The sequence below is a fragment of the Heterodontus francisci genome, chromosome 16 (genome assembly GCF_036365525.1).
Source record: "Heterodontus francisci isolate sHetFra1 chromosome 16, sHetFra1.hap1, whole genome shotgun sequence".
Classification (NCBI taxonomy): Eukaryota; Metazoa; Chordata; class Chondrichthyes; order Heterodontiformes; family Heterodontidae; genus Heterodontus; species Heterodontus francisci.
The window spans coordinates 41,834,812-41,860,438 of record NC_090386.1 but is presented as its reverse complement, the minus strand read 5'-3'; the positions used below and the strand labels follow the sequence as shown (position 1 = coordinate 41,860,438).

The window sequence follows — 25,627 nt, the reverse complement described above, 5'->3', positions numbered from 1 at the left end:
AAGGTAAGGTATGGGACTGTTGGTAGATGAGTAATTGCGGGGTGTGTTCAATGGTATCACAGTTGGATAAGTTGTTCCCGGACAGACTAGCCAGAAAGGGGCTGGTCAGGTTATCTCCTTCCTTCCTCTTCCTCCTGCTCCTCCTCCTCCTCCTCATCGTTGTACAGCTGGTGGCAAAGGTTGTGCCTTGATGATAGCAAGGTTGTGCAGCATACAGCTGACCACTACACATCTTTACACATGTTCTGCTGAGTACTATAGGGCTCCTCCAGAGTAGTCCAGGCACTATCACACGTTGTATGGTAGCATGGTTTTCATTGTATGCATGTTTCCCTTATGTGTGTCAGTTGAGCACTCAAGTTATCAGCCATGTGATCAGCAGATAGTCCTTGTCATCAAATAGTCATTCTTTGATTTGACATAGTGGCTCAAATACAGATGGCACAGTAGACTGCCGCAGAATGAAGGCATCATGACTTCTTCTAGGGCATTGACCTGTATGATTCACTGTGTATGGCCGCTGACCAGCTGGACATTGAGAAAGTGGAATCCCTTTCGGTACATCTCAGAGTTGACATGTGACATGTGCACCCACAAAGCGATGTGTGTGCAGTCAATGGCACCCTACACCATGGGGAAGCCTGAAATCCTCATGAAGCCTCATGGTCGCTCTGCCTGCTGCTCTCTGGCAAGGGAAAATGAAATGTGTTTTACTCTCTTTGAATACAGAGCCTTAGTGACCTCCCTTATTGCAAAAGTGGATGGAAAGTTACAAGATGTCGTCAATATCTCCAGCTGTTGCTGTGAGGAGCCTGACGCATAAAAGTTCATTGGCACGGTCACCTTCACAGCCACTAGCAATGCCAAACTTGCCCTGCTGTGAGGTTGTAGTCGTGGTTGCAGCAGCTGGCAGATTTCAGCAAGGACATCCTTAGTATAGTGAAGGCATCTGACACACTGTTCCATGTTCTGGTTTAGGTGGGCAAATTGTTCCATAAACACTGTGGATTTATATGGCCTCCTGCTGAGAGCCCTTCTCCCCCTCCTCCTCTGCCTTCCAGCAGCTTGTCACCTCTGCTCATTCTCTTATTCTTGCAGTATTCCAAGGGGAATGCCGACCACTGCACCCTGTCTGGGAGCAACTGGTTTTTGCAGAAACCTTTAAGTCAGGATCAAGTCCTTCAGCACCTGCCACACTATTCCTGTAGACCTTAGCAACTTTAAAGAACTCTAGAAAGTACCAAAAACTTGTGCAATCGTACCAACAGCCAGTAGAAATCAATCAGCAACTAACCCAAAAGTAGTTGATAATCTCTTTAAATCGTGCTTGTGAGGGTTCCTTCCTGCTGCTGAACACGTGTTCAGACATGTGCGATTAAGAGAGGGCTTTAGCTGGAGCATGAGCTGCACAATGGCATTGCTAGCATAAAATCAGAGTTATACATTTATTGACATCATGATTTGCCTACTGTGCATACTTCCGGCGGACACTCACTGTGCGTACGCTAACGCGCTCACTAATGTGGCGTCTGATGTGACTCACACCAATAATGTGCATGCGTGTGCTGTGTTTGCCATTTTGGACCTCTGAGGCCACCATAGTACCTAAAAAATCAGCATTACATATTCGAATTTTGTGGCGTCCTTCTCCTCCATCAGATATTGCAGTAGTGTAAGCCAATGCATTATTTACCTTAATTGTATTAATCATTCTTCATTATGTAAACTGTGCTTCTGTGCTTTTCTTTCATATTAATGAATGTAAGCTGGCTGCAATGGAAAACTGTGGATAGAGTTTGTTTCATGTTGGTAAGAAGATGGAGCTACGAAGGGAAAATTCTGACCGAACACATTAATGCTGGGACAGTTTTAAGTAACGCGCACGCACGCACACACGCACACGCACACACACACGTCAGGGCATTGCCACAGACACTTCGGCTACAGAAACTGAACTAGACAATGGCCATTTGGGAATGTGTGAATGGCCTTCTTCCTGCCCCAAGATACAGTAATCACACTCATTATTGGCATGCACTTGGAGACACCACCCCCTGCTGAGGGCAGGATATGACCCAGGAAATGGGGGTGGTCCTAGATGGCCAGGGTGGGATTAATAACCCAATCGGACAATCTGATTTAAGGTATTGCCTTATATGCCAAGGGCCAGGGTCAGGAGGTGTAAAAAGCCACAGCCCTCAAGGACATTGTTACTGCAGTCGGTAGAGTGGCCTGGTCAGCCATTCTGAAGTCGCACCTGGAGATCTGTCAAAGGACTGAGCACCTGAGACAGAACTAGCTCCTGGGATTTCTAAGCAACCAGTGTCATTGTGAGTAAATACTATTGCTTAGAGATTTAATAAAGTTGTATGACATTTAGTGAAACAGTATCTAAGTTGTTGTGTGCCATTGATATCAAGAGTGAAGACAAGAACCTTTAGACCAGAGTGGTCTTACAGTAGACAAAGACCTATCTCCTCCAATATTATCATAGATGAGTTATTACTATTAAAATGCATCCCTACTCTGTGACTCTCTAATGATCTGAACCCTTGTTTCACTACAGATGCTGCCACTTCATACCTCAAAGTGCCAAACTATCTGCATAAGACTTCCTGGAATAAAGAAATGGTTATAAAGTCTTCCCCAGTTGCCAGGATATCCAATAAGGATTAACTCAGATTAATTAAACATTCAGGCAGTGATTATCAACCCATTAGAAATCCATTCAAAATTGCTCCTATCCTTTTTACTTAAGCCATTGATAAAAATGGCTTTCACTTAAGATAACAGACATAAAAGACACAGACTGCAGATGTTTTCTTCAAGTTATTCTTTGCCTTTCACATGCAAGTTAAAAGAAATGATAATCTACATCCCATTATAAATTAATATATCCGATACAAATTGAAACAGGAATTCTTGCCAGTGTCTTACTGTACATTCTAGTTCAATTAATATTTCTAATAAGGAAATTTTCCTATTATTAAACTTTAATATACCAAAAGCATAAAAAGGACTTTGTAATCACAATATAAAAAATAGACTTTCTGATGCCTTGTGTTACCTGTAATTGGATATCAACCATCTATGAAATACCTACATAACAACTGAATTGCACAACTAGTTCTTTCAGGAATTAGACAAAACTATAATAGATAAAGCACAGAAAACCTCAGTCTGCCAGTCAAATGATTAAGGAAGAAATGCAATTAAGCACTGTGATAAACTTGGCAGTTACTCCAACTGACGAAGTTCCAAGACAATGGAAACATCCTTTAGAAATGCCTTAAAGTAATTGCATCTCAAACAACACACGAAGGACTAGAAATAATTCTGAAATTACTGAATTGCGACCACATTTTAAGGATTATATAGTCCTCTCAATTGTCCTGAAATTCTGACAGCTATAGGCAGATATTTATGCACTTACAGGTGTCTCTCATTGGTTCTTTGTCTCTATGTTTTACGTTTTAAAACAGCTAGTTAGAAGAAGCAGTCAGACATTTGGTGGCATTGTAAAATTCCATTCTAGTGGCATCATGATTGGACAGTCCTGCTCATTGTTCACATCAGGGGAGTTCTATGTAAATGATCTGCTATTGGCACTGTATCGAAGCACAACATACCATAGAAAGATTAGAGACACTACTAAGTAAACAGCTACAATATTTTGGTTTTATGAAAAATGCAGTAGTAAATATTATCTCTAAGGCTAATCTTGATTAAGAGAATATTGCTCTGATGTACAAGTTGTATTAAAGAGAGCTATTCCTGATAAGAATGCATCTATTCAGTACATAAATTATCATAGAGTTTCATTGTACAGACTGGCACTGAAAAAGGTGAATTTCTAATAAAAGCTCTTCCTTATTTTTGGAAGTTATTTTCATGGGAAATTGAACTTGCAAATGCTGAAGTAAAAATGGAAAATGCTGGAAATGCATTATTAAAATGAGAAAAGAATGTTCTAGATTAAGATGCTAGGTATAGCAAGTTCTGATGAAGGGCTGGAGACACAAACATTTTCCTTCAAGTGCATATTGATCTGTTGTGTATTTCCAGTATTTTCTGTAATTGCCCTTAGGATTCAATAAAAAGTCTTGTTATATATGCAGTTTTATTGATTAAAATAAATATACAATTATATAATTAATAGGTGTTTTGTGCAATGTTCATAGTTTTACTATTTGTAATTTAATTAAATACAATGAATTACTTTACACAATGAAAGTGAATTATTCCAGAATTGTTTTCTACTGTCGAAACATTAAACCCATCATCATTTTTGTGACACATGGAATGCCTTAGGCATTCTTGACTGTAACAGCAACCTCCACTGAAGCCTAGTTATAATTCTTCATCTGACTGGAAGAACGTTTCCCATCCTGGAAAAGGACGAGGTGGGATGGAAGGGCAAGTGACAGATCATAAATTTGAGGGAAGACAGCAATTAGCAATTCTGGTCAATAAATACACATTTCCCATGAAAATTCAGTAACAGTGAGCAAAGCAACTGACAGGAGCAGATATTTTAAAATTCTGTTGAGCAGAAGCTGAATATCAATTTGACTAGATCCTACTGAAAAAAAGGCAATGAGCTAAGGCAATAAAATCAGAAAGTGCTGGAAATGCTCAGCAGGTCAGGCAGCATCTGTGGAGAGAGAAGCAAAGTTAACGTTTCAGGTCTATGACCTTTCATCAGAAGTGAGCATCATGGTAACCTGATCCAACAAGGTGGGTTGCAATTTAAAATATGATAATGAGGCTGCGAGTCCGATTGTCATTCTGCTCTTGAAATTTTACAGCTGTCAGCTGGGTTTCCTGGGCCACAGAGAACACTGCAGCTTCCTCAAGGTGAGGACTTGGTGGATTCAGGAGTTAAGTACCTTTCCACCTACCTTCTGGATCCAGTTGCCTGCCTGATGAGCCTCCTTGATCGCACCCCCCCCCACCCCCCACCCAACTGCCTTCCCCCTGAGGCCTCTGGCCTCTCCCTCCCACCATCACCCGCTCCCAATTTATCCTCTCCAACTCAAGTCCTCCAATCCCCCCTCTCAGACCTAACTTCCTCCCAGATGATCGGTGGCTCCTTCCATTACCACACACCAATTCCAAGCACCCTCACGTCCCCCATGGTCCCCACTCCAGTTACCCTCCCCTTCATTGCACCCCACTCCAGTGAACCACCCCCACCCCCGCCAACATCCCAACAAACACCTCTGGTTGACCCTCCCAGCCTCCCAAATCTTGAGGTAAACCCCTACCCTGCCCCCAGCTTCAGTCAACCCTCCTGTACCCGGCTGTGGCTGTCGGTGCCTGGCTCCCCTCCCGACTGAAGGCCCAGCTGTCAATTAGGCTGCGCCTCTGGGCGGAGAACCAATCACTGAGGTCACTAACACGCTGTGATGTTAAAACTCTGTAGTGTATGGGGAAATCCCAAATGATGGGTTCCACCCAACTTTCTTGACCAATCCACTGCCCATGGGTCAGGTGCCTGGGTTTCAGGTCAGTAAAGGTTCTGCCCAATGCCTCTATTTATAAAGCCTCGGATCCCATTTACTTTATTAACTGCTTTGTTAACCTGTCCTGCCATCTTTATATATTTGTGCACAACAACCTCCCAGGTGTCTCTGTTCCTGGACCCCTTTACAATTATATCATTTAGCATGTATTGTCTCTCCTCATTTGTCCTACACAACGTATCACCTCACACCTTTCCTGCGTTAAATTGCATGTCACTTGTCCGTCCACGGGTTCAATGTTGCTAACAAGCCTAATACATGGTATGTTATCAAATGCCTTTTGGAAGTCCATATCATATGCACAACATCAACTGCACTGCCCTCATCCACCATCTCTGTTATCACATCTAAAAATTCAATTGTTAATCAAACATGATTTGTGCTTAACACATCCATGCTGGCTCTCCTTTATTAGTCCATGCTTGTCCAAGTGGCTGTTAATTTTCTCCCAGATTATTGTTTCAAAAGGCTTCCCTACTACCAATGTTAAAATGACTGGCCTGCAATTGCCATGTTTATCCTTCGTCCTTTTCTTGAACAAGAGGGTAAGATCTGCAATCCTCAAGTTCTCTGGTACCACCTCTGTATCTAAGGAGGATTGGAAATTTGTGGCCAGCACCTCTGCAATTTCTTCCCTTCACAACCTGGGATGCATCCCATCCAGAGTGGGTGACTTATCCACTTTAAGTACTGCCAGAATAAAAGCAAAATACTGCAGATGCTGGAAATCTGAACTAAAAAGAAGAAATGCTGGAGATACTCAGCAGGTCTGGCAGCATCTGTGGAGAGAGAAGCAGAGTTAACGTTTCAAGTCAGTGATGCTTCTTCAGAACTGGCAAGTATTAGAAATGTAAAGTGGGGGTGGGGCAAGAGATAGCAAAGGAGAAGGTATAGCTAGGACAAGGTCACAGAATAGCTGACCAGAAGGTCATGGAGCAAAGGCAAACAATATGTTAATGGTGTGTTGAAAGACAAAGCATTCGTACAGATAGGGTGTTAATGGACTGAAAACTGAACAGCCGCAAGTACAAACATGAAAAAAAACAGTGGGTAGGCAAACTGAACAAACTAAAATAAAATAAACACAAAAAATATATATATAAAAAAAAGGAAAAAGAAAAAAAATAACTAAAAATAAAAGTAAAATGGGGGCCCGTCATGCTCTGAAATGATTGAACTGCCAGGTTTTCTCATACCTCGTCTTTATCCATTTTTATCTCATGCAGTATCCTGACACCTTTCTCATTTCTTACAGCTTTGACAGTCTTCTTCCTTGGTAAACACAGATGCAAAGTACTCATTGTGATCTCAGCCATGCCTTCTGCCTCCATCAATAGGTCCACATTTTGGTCCCTAATTAGTCCCTCTACCAACCCTTTTATTGTTAATATGCCTGTAGAAGACCTGTTTTTTCACTTTTCCGATAGCTGCCGACCTATTCTCATACTGTCCCTTTGCACCTCTTATTTCACTTTCATTTCTCCTCAGTACCTTATATATTCAGTCTGATCCTCCCTTGTATTACCAAGCAGACATCTGTCACACAGCCTCTTTGTCTGTTTCATCCTGTCTCTACCTCCTTCACCATCCAGGAAGCTCTGGCTTTGGTTTTACTCTTTCCCCTGTGTGGGATTGTATCTCGAACCATCTCCCCTTTAAACGTATCCCACTACATTACATTTCTGTCTGTCAGCTTTTGACTCCAATTTACCTGGCCCAGATCCCTCCACAATTCGCTGAAATTAGCTGTCCTTCAGTTAAATAGTTTAAGACTGCTCGTTGTCCTTCTCCATTACTAATCTTAACCTCATGGTACTATGATTACTATTCCCGAGATGATCTCCCACTGTGACATTCTCCATTTGACCCATTTCATTTTTCAGGACTAGATCCAGCAAGTCCTTCTTCTTCATTGGACAGGAAACATTCTTTGGCCTCCTTATCTCGAGAGACAATGGATAAGCGCCTGGAGGTGGTCAGTGGTTTGTGAAGCAGCGCCTGGAGTGGCTATAAAGGCCAATTCTAGAGTGACAGGCTCTTCCACAGGTGCTGCAGAGAAATTTGTTTGTCGGGGCTGTTACACAGTTGGCTCTCCCCTTGCGCCTCAGTCTTTTTTCCTGCCAACTGCTAAGTCTCTTTGACTCGCCACATTTTAGCCCCGTCTTTATGGCTGCCCGCCAGCTCTGGCGAACGCTGGCAACTGACTCCCACGACTTGTGATCAATGTCACAGGATTTCATGTCGCGTTTGCAGACGTCTTTAAAGCGGCGGCATGGACGGCCGATGGGTCTGATACCAGTGGCGAGCTCGCTGTACAATGTGTCTTTGGGGATCCTGCCATCTTCCATGCGGCTCACATGGCCAAGAAAGTACTCCTGCACACACTTCAGAAATTCCTCGTCTTTAACGTCAGATTATTACTACTCTATCATTCATGCACCTCTCAGTAATTTCCCTGCACATCTGCTCCTCTATATCCTTCCCACTATTTGATGGCTGATAAAATACACTAAGCAGCATAATAGCTCCTCTACCATTTCTTAACTCCAACCAAAAAGATTCTGTCTTTGACCCCTCAAGGACATGTTTTCTTTCTAGCCTTGTAATATTTTCCTTAATCAAAACTGCTACCTCTTCTTTTTAGCCCCAACCATTCCTGAATACCTCATATCCAGGAATAATAAGCATCTCATCCTCCCCTTTTTTGAGCCAGGTCTCAGTTCTCACCACTACAACATACTCAGAGGTGGCTATTTGCATCTGCAGCTCACCAACCATATTTAGCAAACTTTGTCCATTTACACACATACACTCCAAACGTAACCTAGTTCCTTTTGTATTTTCTATTATTCAACCCAATTCTGCATTATTTCTAACTCTGTCTCTCCCAGTCCTCTGTGTTTGCTTCTGCTTTTTAAAACTGCAACCTGGTTCCCAAACCCCGATTTAGTTTAAAACCCTTCCCCACAGCACCAGTTAACCTGCCCTCTAAGATATTGGTCCCAGCTCTGTGCAGGTGCAACCAGTCAATCTTGAACACATCCCTCCTGCCACAGAACTGATCCCAATGTCCCAGGAATCTGAAGCCCTTCCTCCTGCATCACTAATCTGACATATCATTTTATTTCTACTCTCACTGGTAGGTGACACTGGGAGTAAACCAGACCTTTGAGGCCCTGCTTCTTAACTTCCTCCCTAATTCCTTATAATGCAGGACCTCAACCCTCTTTCTCCCTATATCATTGGTACCAACATGGACCACAACTACCAGTCCTTCTCCTTCCTCCCGTAGAATGTTTTGCACCTTCTTTGTATATCCCTTACCCTGGCACCAAGGAGGCAATGTACCACACAGATCTCAGATCAGTGGTAGCAGAACTGCCAGTCTTTCCCCCCAACTGCCTGTCTGCTTGTTGTATGAAGAATTATCTGAAAGTATAGACAACATTATCCTGTTTATTCAATGCATTCTCCTCAAAACCTTTGACCAATGAGTGTGAAAAGTGAAATAATAAAGTCAATTTTCAGCTGCCAAACAAAAAAAAATTGAACTTTAGTAGGATTTCATTCCAATAAACATATTTGACTCTGCAAAGAAAAAAACTCATGTGTGGCATTAGACCTCTCACATACTAAGTTCCTGATCTCAGCTTTTGTGCTATGAATGGCCTAGGTACTTTCTCACTAACAAGGAACGAAAATTAAACTGACAGTCACCACTGATTTCCTGTGCACTTTCTGATGATCCATTTCCTGGATCAGGGCTCCAGCCCATCTTTTTGGTCAGGCAGGCTGCCAAGAAGACCCAAGAAACGGTATGTACTGTAAATACTTTGGGCTGAAATTTATATTGCCGCCGTAAACAATGGCGGCCCGCAAGCGCGGGCCAAACCTCGTGGAGCCGCCGCGATGTTAAACGCGGTGACTCATTTAAATGGCTGGGGCGGACCACCCTTCTCCCCAATGATGTGGAGGGGACAGGCGGTCCGTCCCTGGCAACGGCATCAGGCGCCACGCACCGGCGCCGACACCACTTTTAAAGGGCTTCGAGCCCTACATTACCATTTAAATTTTTAAAGCTACAGTGTTTGTAAAAATTGAAATAAGTTTATCATGAAACTCTCCCCCCCCCCCCCCCATAACCATGGAAATAAAAACCTGCCCTCTCCCCCACAAAATACTTGCCTTGTGCTCCTGACCTTCCCCCCCCCAAAGTTCATCAACTTTAAACTTTACCCCTTCCCACCACCCCCTAGACCAATGAAATTAGTTTTGCCCTGCTCCCCACCAACCCCCCCCCCCCCCCCCGCCCCACACAGAGAAACTTACCGTCTCCCCCCTCCCCACCAGTGTTCTGCCTCGGATCTCTGGACGGCAGGAGTGGGTAAGTCATTTATTCATTATTATTACATTTATTTAAACATGTAGTTTTGGCTCCCGTCAGCGGGGAGGGTCGCCACAAGGCCTCGTCGCCACCGGCAATATTGGGTTGGGCCTTCCCGGCATCAAGGCCTAATGGCGGGCCTCTGTCGGGCACATTTTCCGCTCCCACCCCACCGCCATGTCCCTCCATGTCGGAGGGAGCTGTAAAATCCAGCCTTTTAAAAGGAAAATGTTCTGCTCAAAGGAAAAATATTTATATAATATTGACTTCTACCACCAGAAATGGATAACCAGTAAATATTATATTGCACAACGTTTCGAACAGATGCTAGAGACAGTGTTAGCAACAGAGCAGTTCATAACTGTTACCATGATTCAGTAACCCTTCTTGTGTTCCATGACCTCTCTTCAGCTTTTGTCTTGGTTTACCATACCATCATCCTTCAAAGGCTCTCCTCTGTTGCCCAGCTGAATGGAACACTCTTCGCTTTTATCAACTCTTACCTATCCAATCATAGCCAGAAGATCTCCAGCAATAACTTCTCTTGCCACCCTCACACCTTCATTACCTGTGATGCCCCCAGGGACTCAATCCTTGGCCCTCTCTTCCTCATCTACACGCTGCTCCTTGATGACATCATCTGAAGACCTCAGATGGCATCAAATTCCACATATATATTGATGAAACCCAGTTCTACCTCTCTACTGCCTTGCTCAATCCCTCCACTGCCTCAGTTTTGTCGGCCTGCTTCTTTGACATCCAGTCCTGAATGAACCATTGTTTTCTCCTGTTAAACATCTTCAACATCCATCACAAACACCATATCCTTCCCATTGATTACATCTTCCTCCCTGGCCACTGTCTCAGGTTGACATCAACTGCTTACCACCTTGGTGTCACATCTGACCCTGAGCTGAACTTTTGACACCATCATCGGTGGCTGTGCCTTCAGCCATCTAAATGCTAAGCTCTGTAATTCCCTTCCTAAACCTCTCCTCTGCTCCACTGCTCTGTCCTTCTTTCAGACCCTCCTTAAAATTCTTTGACTGGGTTTTTAGTCACCCCTCAGAATATCTCATTTTTTGGTTCATTGTCAATTTTTGTCACACGATGATGCTATGAAATATGTTGGGACATTTTGTGACATTAAAGGTGCTTTATAAGTGCAAGCTGTTTTTATTGTTATTTACAATGCTCTAGAGAGATTACTCAAAATCTAAAAGTGCAGCCATTCAATGATAGGAATGAATCCAAAGGCAAGACCTTAATTGTTCAAATGGTGGGTGAAGGAATTGGGTATGTACCAATAGTCAGAGTTGAAAGAACGCAGCGTTCTCAGATAGCTTTAAGGCTGGAGGTTATAGAGATAGGAAGGAGAGAGGCCACAAATAAATTCGAACTTGAAATGAAATAATGGGCAAAAATATTAAGTGAGATTTGATTTTACGGTTTCTCACAAAGATAAGTTCAGACAAGGCAAACTGCTCAGCTCATTTAGCTTATCCTTCTAAAGAATGTTATGATCCTGCCAACACAACACCTAACCACTTCATGATGATTCCAAGGTTTGGCTTCATTGCACTACCCAGAAAACCACTTCAAGTATTTATCGCTGCTTGTGTGAAAACATGCTTCCCAACATCAGTCCTGAACTTGTCTTTGTACCTGGTTTGTATCTGTATTTCTTAATCCTGCAGTCATGATTTAACTTACAATAGTGCTCCAGATTACCTTTTCTATTTTGTTCACTAGCTTATTTACCCTTACAGAGACCTTTCTTATTAAGCTCCTTGCAAGACTGAAGAATGCCAATGCTTCCAGCTTTTGTTCATAATCCAGCCCTAATACTTAGATAATACTTCCAGTATATAACATGGTAAATATTTTGAGTTCATCTTCAATTTCAATCCATTCACAGTTTTAAACGTTTGTTGTTTCATAATCATCTTATTATATTAGAAACATTTCTTCCTGATATGTTAAACTTCTACTCTTATGTGCATTTCCACTTCTCTCTCTACTCCTAAGAGTGCCTTTTTATATTTTTGATGGTTTCTGCATTTGTCCTTGTGGTTTCCTTTGCAGCTCTATCAATATTGTCATGCAGGCCCCCACCTGCCAAGAATGAGGCATAAATTATTTCGCCACATGAACATTAAAACTTAAAATTGCTGCTGGGAGAAAAGAAGGCCTATTACAGGGGTTGCCAAGCCCCTTGACTGGAAAGATATTTGCATAGTACTTGGAATGGACAAAGGGGCCACTCCCTGCTCCAATTTAATCCACAATGGACTTTTGATTACCAGATGTTGAAGGTGGAGAGGCTATCATTCCAGGTTAACTGCTAAGATGGCCAAATACACAAATAGACATGGTCAGACCAGTTTAGTCACATGACTAACTGACTGTTGGAGTTTTTTGAATTTGAACTTGCCACAGAGTTTTGGATCTCAGAAAGCTGTTGGCTCCTGGACTGAAAAGATCTCTCGCCTGTCTGCTCTCATCTCTTTCACATGGAACTGAAGACCCATTGAAGACACATGAACCCCAAGAGAGAAAAGTCTCCTACAGTGAACAAGGTTTAAGAAGAATACCGGGCCCCAACAAAAAGCAAGGCTACTTACAAAAGGACTACAGTGAGCTTGAGGTCCAGTAAACAAGAAACTCTTCTGATATTGCCTCAAACCTCTCTACTTTATTTTTCTTCTGCTCTTTTCTGTCTCTATTTGCATGTGCGTATTGTGTATGCATGCTAGCATGGGGCATAGCATATCTCCGTAGGCATTAACCAAATTAGAGTTTAAATTTTAATAAATTTCACTTTTCTTCTTTAAACCTAAGAAAGCCTGTATATGCTAATTTCTATGCCCTATGATTGGAAAGTGGTGAACAAGGATTCACCAAGGGGGAGCTCAAAACACAATGTGTTTAACACATAAACCTTGCTACAATAAGACCAGGTGAAGGCTAAACGGGACCCCTAGACACCTTTCTCACCTGGTCATAACAATATCTATACCTAGATGTGTTTTTCATATTTGTTTCATTTCATATTGTCTTACTTATCCATTTAGGGTCATCTTTGTTTTGTTTGTGCTTCCTAAGCCTTGGAATGCATTTCTATTGCATGCTCAATAGTATGTCTTTAAAGGTATTCCACTTCTACTCATCTAAGGTTTTATTGTGCATTAGTCTTTAGTCAGTTTATTTAAGATCTTCCTTTATTCCCTTGAAATTAATATTAATGTATTCTAAAATATTACACGCAATAAAAATTGATTTATGCAAGAGGGAACCTAATCATAACATGTTCAGAGCTGATCTTAATTAGGCTCCCTTAAACTGAAAATAGAGGTTTTGATACAGGAACTTCATGCAACAGGACATATCTGCTTTCCTTGAGAAAAAATTAACAAGCTGGCAAATATTTTCAGTAATAACAGGAAATATACAGTGCAAAGTGCCTAAGAAATAATTTTTACTCTAATTTTTAAAAAATTACAATGAAACAGATTTCATAGGCACAAACTGGCAATACACAGTGCTTAATTGGGATGAATTATAATGCTTCCTGTTATAAAGCCACTGTGCCATGGTTTCTGACTATCTCATGCTCTATTTTGTGCTCTGTTCATTATATTACATATCCAACTATAGAAGATAAAATGTTTGCCTCTCACAAATTGGTGTTACACTGCAATTTGAGCACACACAACCATTATTCCGAATTACAACAATACTGAATATCAATATTGAATTCAGATGGAAAAACGGATTTGTAGCTTTATCATCACATGGTTTAACTGAGTCAGTACAGCAAGAGGATTTCCAAACGTCACTAGTCGATCCCACGATAAAGAAAGTAAGAAAAGGCTCCCGGACTTATGTTATTATGTTTTCTTTCTTTTGAAGGTAGAAGGCAAAGATTTGTGGGCAACATGTTCCTTCACATTTCCAATATTGATTGGTTGGCTTTTATGCATCTGCATGACAGGTCCTCTAGCACTGAGGTATTGGAAGTCAATAAGTCATTTCTGAAGATTTGTAGAATAAACTAAGGACAAACAAAACGGGGGTTATAGGAATCTTGATTTTAGATATAATGGGCTGAAATTTATACTCCCGCCACCAAGATCGCGGAGCTGGCGCGATATTAAGCGCAGCAGCTCATTTTAATAGTTAAATAGTTCAAGCCCTACAATTCAATTTTAATATTTAAAGGAAAATTTAATTTAAAAAATTAAATAAATTTATTCTGTCCCTCTCCCACCCCCCCCCAATAACCATAGAATTAATTACTTGCCCTTCCACCCCCAAAACACTTAACTTATCCACCTGACCTTCCCTCCCAAAGTACATAAACTTTAAACTATAACACTTCCCACCATCCCCTGCACCAATGATATTTCTTTGACCCCACTCCCCACTCCCCCCCATACTGAGCAACCTACCTCCTCCCCCCTCCCCACCAGTGTCACGCCCTGATTCCCCAGACAGGGATCCAAAGGCACAAGAGTGCCGGCCAGCGGCACGAATATTGCACCGGGACAGACAGCTGGAATGTAAAGGTAATTAATTCATTAATTTAAGTTTGTTTCAATATGTTAATGGCAATCCCATCGCCAAGTGGCAGGGTGGGGCACCGTGAGGCTTCACTGCTGTTGTCAATATCGGCCTGGCCCTCACGGCGTCGGGGTGTGTGGCGGCCCTCTCCCGGAGGCATTTTCCGCATCCCCATCAACACCTCGGGGGGTCTGTAAAACTCAACCCAATGAAAGGGGTTGAATTAATTCTATCCAAAACTTTAGAACGTGTGAAATAATTATATATGAAGATGCCAATATTACTTTCACATTTCCAGCATTTATTCATTTCAAATTGTCCCACACTATAAAATATTATAGTAGACTGCTTCTTCTTGCTACCAAGGATGGTACAGTTGATATCAACTTAGTTCATGGGTTTGCCATATGAGCAGTATGATAGGTTAAATGATGTGTTGCCTGTTTCTGAAAACCAGCCTGTCCCCATGAAAATATATATATAGTACAAGGTTACCAAATTAATGTAACTGGCCTTGATTTCAACAGTGCTGCCATGGTAGGACAGCAAACCGATCTTATTTCCCTTACAAGAAAATTATCATGTTTTTAAAAATACACTGGATGAATAATAGGTATTACAGTTTGAAAATACCATCCAAAAAGCAAACTTTATATATATATTCATTACATACAAAATAAAACATTGGTTAGACTGCAACTGGAATACTCTGAGCAGTTTTGAGTAGTCCATTATAGATAAGGTATCAGAGTTATGAGGATGTTACCATGAAGGCTGTATTCACTGGAACAGTCACGTTAAGGAGGAATCACATAGAAGTGTTCAAACTGATGAAACAGTTAGAAAGTGACAACAGTAAAAGATTATCTGTACTGATAGGTGATTCAGCATTGAGAAGCTTTTACTACAGGAAACACAGGGTGTAAACATTTTTTTTACACTTATTGAGATACGGAATTGTTTAATCACAAGAAACTATTAAAGTTGAGATAATCACATATAAGAACACTTGAAGAAATATTGAAGATATAGGAAAAGAGCAGGAAAAAAGGGCTAGACAGCTTCAACAGAGGGTAGTGGATAACTTTGAAAGGTGTAGATGGGAACTAGCACCACACAGACATGGTAGGCTGAATGGTCTCCTTCTGTGCAGAAATTTCTATATTAAGTATATGTGTGTATATGGAATGCCATTTCTCATTGATGGTATAGCATTAAAAATCTGTCCAGACTGCGAAATGTGATGATTGCATAAGACATAAGTTTCAATTTTCTTACGTTTTATTTGGTAGTTTCAAAACTCAGATCTTTCAGATCTTCAACATTTACATAGCTTCTGTTGTATAAATTCAATTTGAATTACAAAAGTTATTTGACTTGCCTGAGCCCAATCATTTGCCTCATACCAGAGATATCTGTTGATGGCAAAATACAAAATATTAACATTTATGACTTTCTAAGAGTTTTATCATTTCAGAATTCACTTGGTCAATCCTGCATTACCATTTATTGTATGATTGTGCTGTTACTGGTTAGATCTATGGTTAATTGTAGCATCTTTACCCACACTGTTGAAATTGACAATTTACTTTGTTACGACCGAGGTGGGAGGAGTGCACTGTTTATTCTAGTTCCACTTCTCCATGGATCACAATATATATTTTAATTTTTTGGTACTTACTGATACGGTCAATCATAGTTTCTATTTTTATCCCAGAGTAAAACACACCAACCAGGTTTCTTTAATAAACAACAAAATTATCAGTTCAAAATAAAACAAGTCTTAACTAGTAATGAAGTAAAGCCTAAACACGCAGATTGAAATATTAAAGTTCCCTTTTTACCTTAGCCCCTCACACTCACACAGACAAACACACACACACATACACACCGGTTAACCTGAAAAATTAAAGGATTTTTGTTTTTAGAGCTCATTCTTGAAGAAACAGCAAATGAGATATGTTGTGTTCCAAAACTGGCATACAGTCTGGCCTCTGAGTATACGTAGATGGGTCACTGGGATCTTTTAGAACAGTTCTTTTCAGACAGCATTGAGAATTAATGTAGCAGGCTTTTCTTCCAAGACAGGAGATGGGATGAGTTGACACAGTGGACTTCTCAGGACCTTTTAGAGAGGTGCTGGAAAGCTGAGCTGGGTTGTGGTCTTCTCTCCTTCCTTGGGAATTCTCTCCTTCTTTGGGAACTCTCTTCTCCCCTTGGAAGTTCTCTTGTCTCCTTGGAAGTTCCCTCCCTTTTTATACAGTTCAACCAGAACTCAAAACGATTCAAAAGCGAAACTGACAACATGAGGTCAACCTTTTGACCTCCATCAATCTCACCTGTCACTTCTTTGTAAACAACTTCTCCAGGTGTCCAAAGTTCTCTGTTGTTTATTGAACTGGAGGTCTGGTGGTTTCCAGGAAAGGCTTGTTGTTGCTGGAAGTCAGATGGTTTCCTGGAAAGCCTTGTTTTCCTCACAAGACCTCTCAGTGCCCCTTTTAAAAACATTTCCAGGGACTGTTTTTCAAAGTCAAGTGGCCTTTACATGACCCCCTTTGAAAACCCCAAAGTTTAACATTACTTCAATCTTTCAAAAATGAATCCTCAAAAAATATATTTAACAAAACAGAGGCACTTTCGTAACAACCTTTAAAGGTTGTATCCTATGACCTTTCCAAAACTATATTGATCTATAGTGCAGTTACAGTAGATTTTCCATATGATGTTGTCTTTTGTAGCTATTCAAAATATATCTTGAAGTTGGGGGTGTTTCATTTGGTTATTCCATTAGAGGAAAATTTGCATAATATCTATTTATATGAAAGGTAGGACAGAAGAGTGCTATAGTGAAGCAACAACTGCAAGAAAGGTATGGGTTCAAGTCTCATTCTAGAGATATGAGCGTAAAATCTAGGCTGACATTCCAGTGCAGTATTGAGGAAGTGCTGCACTTTGCAGGTGTCTTTTTTGGATGACAGCTTAAACCAGGACCCCATCTGCCCACTCAGGTGGACGTAAAAGATCCCATGGCACTCTCTTGAAGAAGAGCAGGGGAATTCTCCCTGCTGTGCTGGCCAATATGTATCCCTTGAGCAACATCACAAAAAAATACTAAAATAAAAGCAAAATACTGCGGATGCTGGAAATCTGAAATAAAAACAAGAAATGCTGGAATCACTCAGCAGGTCTGGCAGCATCTGTGGAAAGAGAAGCAGAGTTAACGTTTCGGGTCAGTGACCCTTCTTCGGAACTGACAAATATTAGAAAAGTCACAGATTATAAGCAAGTGAGGTGGGGGTGGGGCAAGAGATAACAAAGGAGAAGGTGCAGATTGGACCAGGCCACATAGCTGACCAAAAGGTCACGGAGCAAAGGCAAACAATATGTTAATGGTGTGTTGAAAGACAAAGGATTAGTACAGATTAGGTGTAAATACACTGAATATTGAACAGCAGCAAGTGCAAACCTGAAAAAAACAGTGGGTAAGCAAACTGAACAAACTAAGATGAAATGAAATAAATGCAAAAAAAGATTGTAAAAAATGTAAAAAAGAATGTAAAAAAAAAAGGAAGAAAAAATAACTAAAAATGAAAGTAAAATGGGGGGCTGTCATGCTCTGAAATTATTGAACTCAATGTTCAGTCCGGCAGGCTGTAGTGTGCCTAATCGGTAGATGAGATGCTGTTCCTCGAGCTTGCGTTGATGTTCACTGGAACACTGCAGCAATCCCAGGACAGAGATGTGAGCATGAGAGCAGGGGGGAGTGTTGAAATGGCAAGCAACCGGAAGCTCAGGGTCCTGCTTGCGGACTGAGCGGAGATGTTCCGCAAAGCGGTCACCCAGTCTGCGCTTGGTCTCCCCAATGTAGAGGAGACCACACTGTGAGCAGCGAATACAGTATACTACATTGAAAGAAGTACAAGTAAAAATACTTAATTGACTGTAAAGTGCTTTAGGACATTTTGCGGTCATGAAAGACAATACATAAACACAAGTCTTTTTTTTATTTTACATGTTGTAGCATTACTTAATAGTATCTATCTCATTACAGTTAATTGAATATAAAATGTTATTTGTGTTCCGGCAGTTTATGATCCTTCTGACCTTGGTCTTTTTTAGCAAATTATTGAATAAACGTTGCACTGAGCAATAGGGTATTTTTCCTTTGTATTTTATGAGCATCCTAATTACAATCTTTCCCTGAGTGGTTAAATATCAATTGAGCAGAGGCAATTTTTTTATGATACGTTTTGAATGATCCATGTTGAATGTTGCTCGTGGAAAGCTATGGGTTGGTCTCCTTGTTTCTGGTGCTGGGTAAGAGAACAACATGAACATTTGAAATAAATTACAACTCTCCCATCCTGACACTGAATCAGTTAAAGATTCTGAAAATGTGTTGTTACAATCTTTGAGAGGCTTATGGATAAATGTCAAAGCACAATACATCAAAGTGGTTTATTTTAGATTCCTTTTTGATGCCCTTTTTAATTCTCCATGGCACAGGAATGAGCAGTTCACAGTTGCTTTGCAAAACCCACCTTCTCTAGAGATGAGGACACAAAACAGGAATTGTTGAACATAGAATGCATTCGTTGCATGAAGAAGACCTGCTAGCAACTCATTTACACACTCATGACTTAAGTTTTGATTCATGATTGGAACATTTTCAGCATTCTGCAGTTTCCCATTAAGTAACATACTTACAGCACTCATCTATAATTACTGTTTTAAAATTAATTAATATAAATAACATTGCATTCATTTTCAGTAAGGGTTATTAAAAGTATGGTGTTCATTTAATCCTGAATAGGTTGTGCAAGCTGCTTTTGTGTCTATTATCTTGAGGTTATAGCTCTCAGACCTAATATAAGATGTTAAGCAATTAGGGAAAAAAGACCATTCCATTAAATTCTGTAATGCAGTTTCTCCCTATGATAGCTAAACCATTATTCCAACATCTATTTTACATTCTTCTCTCTTTGTTTTGGGCAAAGGAGCTTAAGCTTCGTCCTATATTCTCGAACTAGATTGTAACATGCTCTATTTTGGATTGGGATGGTTGCCCTAAATTTAATTATTCATCCCTCCTGAATAGACTTTAAGGAGCACAATAGATGAGCCATTGATGACTTGTTAATTATTTATAAGTGTTGTGCTGGTTATCTGCCTACAGAGGGAGGGAAAGGCCAAGCAGTTAAATTGGTTGGTTAATACATCAGATGAACACAGGAATTAAATGACACAATGGCTTAGTCCACTGTTCCTTCACCTCTGTGACCTAGATTTCGATTCAAAAGGATGTTGTTGTCCACAAATACATCATCACATTACAAAAGATGATATGGATAGATTTTAATCTTACAATAAAAGTAGTCTGTGCCCATCAGGTAAAAGTATTTGTTCATGTGTATGCTATAAAAAATGCTATTGAAATAAGAACATTGGGGAAGAGTTCCTTTGCTAATGAGTTTGTAAATCTATTTGTCATTTTGTTGCACATGGCAACAGTGGAAATCTTCCCCCAACATGTTAAAATTAAGCCATGCCTATGTGCATTTATGAACAATTGGAGCAATTCTGTTAACTCATATGAATTTACCGATCATTTCAATTGACTGTCTATGTTACTCAACATCACACAAGTGATCCAAAATATATGAGTTAAATGGACAAAATCAGCCTTTAGATGAAAAACGTACAGTATATATTCCGTAGGAATAAAGCAGAGTAATGATTTTCCCATTTCCCTCTTTCGGTGATTTGTGGTAGACCTTTGATGTCTGGTTAAATAGAACTTCCATCAAATATTTACAGAAAATTGCAAATAAAAAGGACTGACATTTGAAGGTTTGTGACAGGCACTCATCACATAACACACATTTTTGTAAATCAGCGAGTAAAGTATCCACAGTAAATAGAACTGACTTGGACAAAATGAAACCAAATTAACACCGTATGCAACATTATTCCATGCGGGAATGAATTTCATACCGACATTAACAATGCTTTTTTTCCAGTTGATAAACTTTGAAGAACAGAATTTAATCTGCTTCATTTATCATAGAGTTTTGTGAAGAGTATTGCAAATGTCTGAAAGTATATAATATCCACTTTGTTACATGCCAATATCAATTTCAAAGGATCACAGTACACATACATTCTAACTTGAAAATAGGGTACAGTTTTTCAGTTCTTAAATTGTAATGTAATCATTGCCTGAATTCTACTTTAAAACTACAATAAGAATATTTCAGATCTTTTACCAGACTACGACTTGTCTGGAAACACCTGTACTAGTATGAACAATATACTATTTAGTACTTTAGCCAGAGTATTTAGCAATCTTGGTGCCACATTCTGTATTGCTATTTTTTAACCCTTCTCCCTTGCTGCCTCTCTTTCCTCTTCAAAAAGCTTCCTCAAAATCTAACCATTTGGATCACCAACCCTAACTCTTCTATTGCTGCTTGGTATCTGCAAACCACTTTAGAAAGCTTTATTGCGTTAAAGGTACAATTTTAATGCATGTTGTAGTTTTATGACATACGATTCAACATTGTGTGCTAGAGATATGTTGATGAGTTTGAATTCCATATTTTGCATGGTATTTGGGTAGCCCAGTGATATATTCCAGTCTAAGGTTGGCCGTACTATTGATAAGCATTATACTGGCTGTAAAATTAAATATTTCAATTCCTGTAACATTTCACTGCCTTGAGTGATTGAAATTTGTGTATAGAAAAGATTCATTACTTTATGCCTTCTGCACAAAACCATCTTTTCCGTTAAATGAATCATATAGAAACAGCACAAAATACATCAAACCACAGAAGAACAGAGCTTTACAGTATTTGTTCATTAAAATACATCTATAAATTGCCCTTAAAATACTTGTAAAAAAATTTCTCCAGTACTACATCCAGTTGTCCTATGCTACACTTATTTTAATGCCAGTTTTATAAGAAAAAAACAATGCCATTGAAATATCTTCCATTAAACTTTCTATTATTACATTTTTGATATGGGAGCATGTTTAGAAAATGATCAAATTAGAACAAACTTAGTTCAAACATGATGGTAAACAATTGTTTGTTCTTCCCAAAAATGTTCATGCAAGCCTTTGGAAAGATATTTGATGAATCTGGGAGAATGAAAAAACATCGTTTAAACCACGCAGCTTTATGAAATTATGTTGAGGCTTTGTGCCATGAAAAAAATACAAAGTTTAGATGGATGAGTCAGACCTATGGTTTTACAACTGTCATCGATCATAAAATATTTTGTAATGAAATATCTGTCCCTACAATGCAAAGAGTTAAAATGGTCTGTTTCTAATTTGAACTTCTCTCAGCTTTGGCTTGTGGTATCGATGTCTTGGCATTTGTTCTTCCTTTATCAGCAGGCGCATACTCGCATCACCATTAAACACCACAACCTGTTTCCCTCCTGCCCCAATAATAATTTTTAAAAAAGCAGAACAGTGGAAGGCTATGAAGCAGATTTTAATTATACCTTACAATTTCATGAAATACCTTAAATCTTATCTTTCAAATTAATATATAGTTTGAATACTAAATATCACTGCCTGTACATGAAAAAAGACTCTGGAATCCTTAAGTTATTCTATTTTAAAGTATGTTTTTGGGTGATCAAGGTAATAAATGAAATTTCTGTGAATAGGAAAACATTTATTCAGCTGGTGTAACCAACAAGGAAACAACAAGCACTCTCTGGCAAAGTCTAATAGATAGAGTGCACAGCTTCTTTGAGTAATGAGGTCTGTAGTACAAATTAGCATTATGCTCTGGACTGCTTTGCACACCCAACTATTGCGAGTTGGATTTAGCCTACCCTAATTCATATTACTTGTAACCATATGCTGTGCAGGGAAGAAAGAGAAAGAGCTTTCAATAATGTTCTACTCAATTTGCAAATGGGTTATTCAGCTTTTATCATTTTTAATACCTAATGACATGAACTAATCTTTCAAATTATCTAAATTTGAAAAACAAATACAAAAAGATATATCTCTTATGACATGCTATGTTATATAGTTTTTCACCTCTTCCTAGAAGAATACTTGGTTCTGGGTGGATAGGAATGTCTGTATTCTGATGTATAAGGAATCACAACTAAATGGAACAGGCTGGATGGACCAATGGGTCTTTTCCTGTCCATCATTTCCGTATGTTTGAATGTTAGGAAAAATGTTAATTGTTCAACTGTGGAAAGGTGTGCTATAAACAGGCATCAGAAACAATTTGGCATATTCATTTTATTTGGTTTTGACAACAGAGGGTCCAAAATAGATAACAATATTTATATACATGGTTTTGATTCCAGCAAGTTGAGTTTGGTGCCTACTGGACATGATTCCAAGAACCAAAGCTACTATTTTAACCTTCCATACAATGGATAGGGTTTAAAAAGAAGCAGAGGTTTGGGCATGAAATTTGGGAGCAGGGATGATGATGTTTTGAGGTTGGCTTCATCCTATAAATGCAATGCTACTGAATTATCACTAACCTCTGCCATTCCTGATCTAGAAGTAATTAGAAGCATTTTGAAATGCAACGCTCCTTTAATTACCATATTACCATTAATCATGTTGAGAGGTAAGGAAAGGGGGCTTGATACATTTTTTGATGCAGTTTTGAAATGTCACTGTCATTCCTGAAGTGTTTAACAATTTACCTATTTAATCACATTGTTAGCTTATTTTAAACGCACATTTTTTTTTTTGCTTTGACATTGCCTTTCAGTTAAAACTCATGCTTTAATCTAAATCATTACAGTTTACTTAAATGTTTTAATACAGTCTTTATCAACTCATACCTTAATTTGTTACTATAACACAGCCCTTAAGTGTACATACTGAATTTCCACACACTGCTTGACTGACCCAGTCTAGTTTAATATATTATTTCCGAATTTTAATAATTTTGAACTGATGTTTCTTAGTTATATATTATTGTTCCTAGTCACGCCACAAACATAAAAGTTTCCAGCAGTGATCTGAAGAGTCTGGTACAGGTTGTATTACTTTTTAAAGCACATCTACTCAAAAGAATAGATTTTATTGTGAATAATATTCCACAAAAAATGGTACAGAACAAATATTAATACAAGCCCTAATTCTCTTGGTTTTAACTCACCACATCTATCTGAAACAATCTCAGCATTGGAAGGTTATCCCCCCCCCCTCCACCCCAAGAGCTGGATCTAGTCCAGCTGTTATTATATGCTGAGGTAGTGCTGTGAACAGATCCTGATGTCTGTTATATTAAACTTTCAATTTTATGTGTTGATGTAACTGAATTACATTTATCTCAGATCTGCGAATGTTTATAGACTTGCTTCTATTAGTTCTGATGTTTAATGTTTAATGATCCCAGCTACTGGTAACTGAAGAATATTACCAGTACTGTATCTCAGAACCTCAGAATTCATCATTCGAACTGAAAGATCCACTACATAGCCACAGTCTTTTAATATAAGTCCAGTAGTGAAAGTAGAAAAGAAAATGCAGACCTAAACTTAGACATCTTAGGGATAAATTTTTTTAAAAATCTACAAGTGAATTCACACACAGTATCCAAAAATCTCAAGAAAATTCCTGATATAAGCAAACTGTTACTTTCTGATTGCATCCCTCCCAGTCAGAACTGATACAACCGTACCTACAACACGCAAACTGCTTATGAGCACAACGCTCATCTATTCCAACATAATGATACATTAGGATCCCCTTGTGTTGACTGAATTGATATTCTCAAGGTTTAATTATTACAATGGTAGAACACAAAACAAATAGTGAGCTCATTGGTCATTCACTGTAAAGTACAAAAAGTATTATTCATTCGGATGTTGCACAGAATGCTTCGCTGGTTTTCAAAGGGTTAATCATATTTCAAGATACATAGAATACAATCGAACTACTGGATGGGATAGAGGGAGTACAAACAGACGCACAAGGATGCTGAAAATGGAATGCCTATCAATTATATATATTCCACAGTTTCCACTCTTACTTACCATAGCCTGTGCTAAAATCCTAATGGGAGCAGGAAGTTTTAATCCTGAATAAAATCCAACATTTTGTTTTTATTATTCTTTTTCTGATGGAAGGCAGCAATTATAACAAAAAACATCTTTTCAATAGTGGGGTGCAGCCTTAATCCAGACTTTCACCTACCTTGTAATCTGAAGACATTGCTTCATGTAAATAAATAAATAAACCGATTGAATCGTGCAGTGCAGAACCCTCTACAGGAATATTCTTCAAATGTTTCCATACATCCTGCCTCAATTCATAATGAACATATTTATTGGTAACAGTCAAAACTTTAATTTGCATTACGTGGCAAGGAAGAAAAATGAACACTACGAAGGAATAAGACACAATGCCTGTGGCTGGCAATTATAAGTGAAAAGGTATTCTTCCCGGCTGCTCGTATTTAACCTGCTCTAACAGAATAGCCAAGTGCTGATTCTCACCTTGTGAAGAAGCACAGAGTTGGACATAGAGCCCCAGGTAATGCAAAGCTCCTACTGTCACTCCAAACATCCCCATCTTGACTGCACCGCTGTGTTTCTCACATCAGTCGGGCTTGGTATTAGAAATCCGGTCTCGGGTCTGGGAAAATCTCTGCTCAAACAGCTCGATCGCTCAGCCGATCTGATGCGAGCTGATCTACAGGAGCTGCTGCCTCTGCGGTACTTCACCATAGGGCGGAGGAGGCGCTCAGAACCGAGCTGTGCTGAGCATGTGGGCGCCTGATCACCGCGCGGAGGTATCCACTCAAGACAGTCCATTTTTTGTTTTTACTTTATAATAACTTCAGAGACGCCGATCACAAGATCTAACTTTTGTATACAGAACACCGCAGTCCCTGATAACATATGCGCTTATTTTATGTCACACATTGATCACAGCAAGATCTCTGGGATTCAGTAAACTCCAAGTTATCGACAAGTCCCTCATTCTCCCATGACAGCATGGGTAATTCAATGGTGGTCTCTGACAGTCCAGGATGCTCTAGATTGCTTGTCATTTTGATAGAATCTGAATGGGTAGATCTGGGGGCTGAGATTCACCAATGCATCAAAACATAAGGAGGCCATGGGTACCAGGAAGTTTACCAGTTCTCTG

The 25,627-nt window shown here is 39.6% G+C and overlaps 1 protein-coding gene across 1 annotated transcript in view; it reads right to left on the bottom strand.

Moving 5' to 3' along the window:
* Nucleotides 1-25,177, bottom strand: part of LOC137378451 (V-set and transmembrane domain-containing protein 2-like protein) — an 81,509-nt gene extending 56,332 nt beyond the window's left edge. Inside the window, exon 1 of the mRNA XM_068048784.1 lies at nt 24,973-25,177. Coding sequence (XP_067904885.1) covers nt 24,973-25,048 — 76 coding nt within the window. The 5' untranslated portion in view covers nt 25,049-25,177. The remainder of the gene's footprint in view (nt 1-24,972) is intronic.
* Between the last annotated feature and the right edge of the window lie 450 nt (nt 25,178-25,627).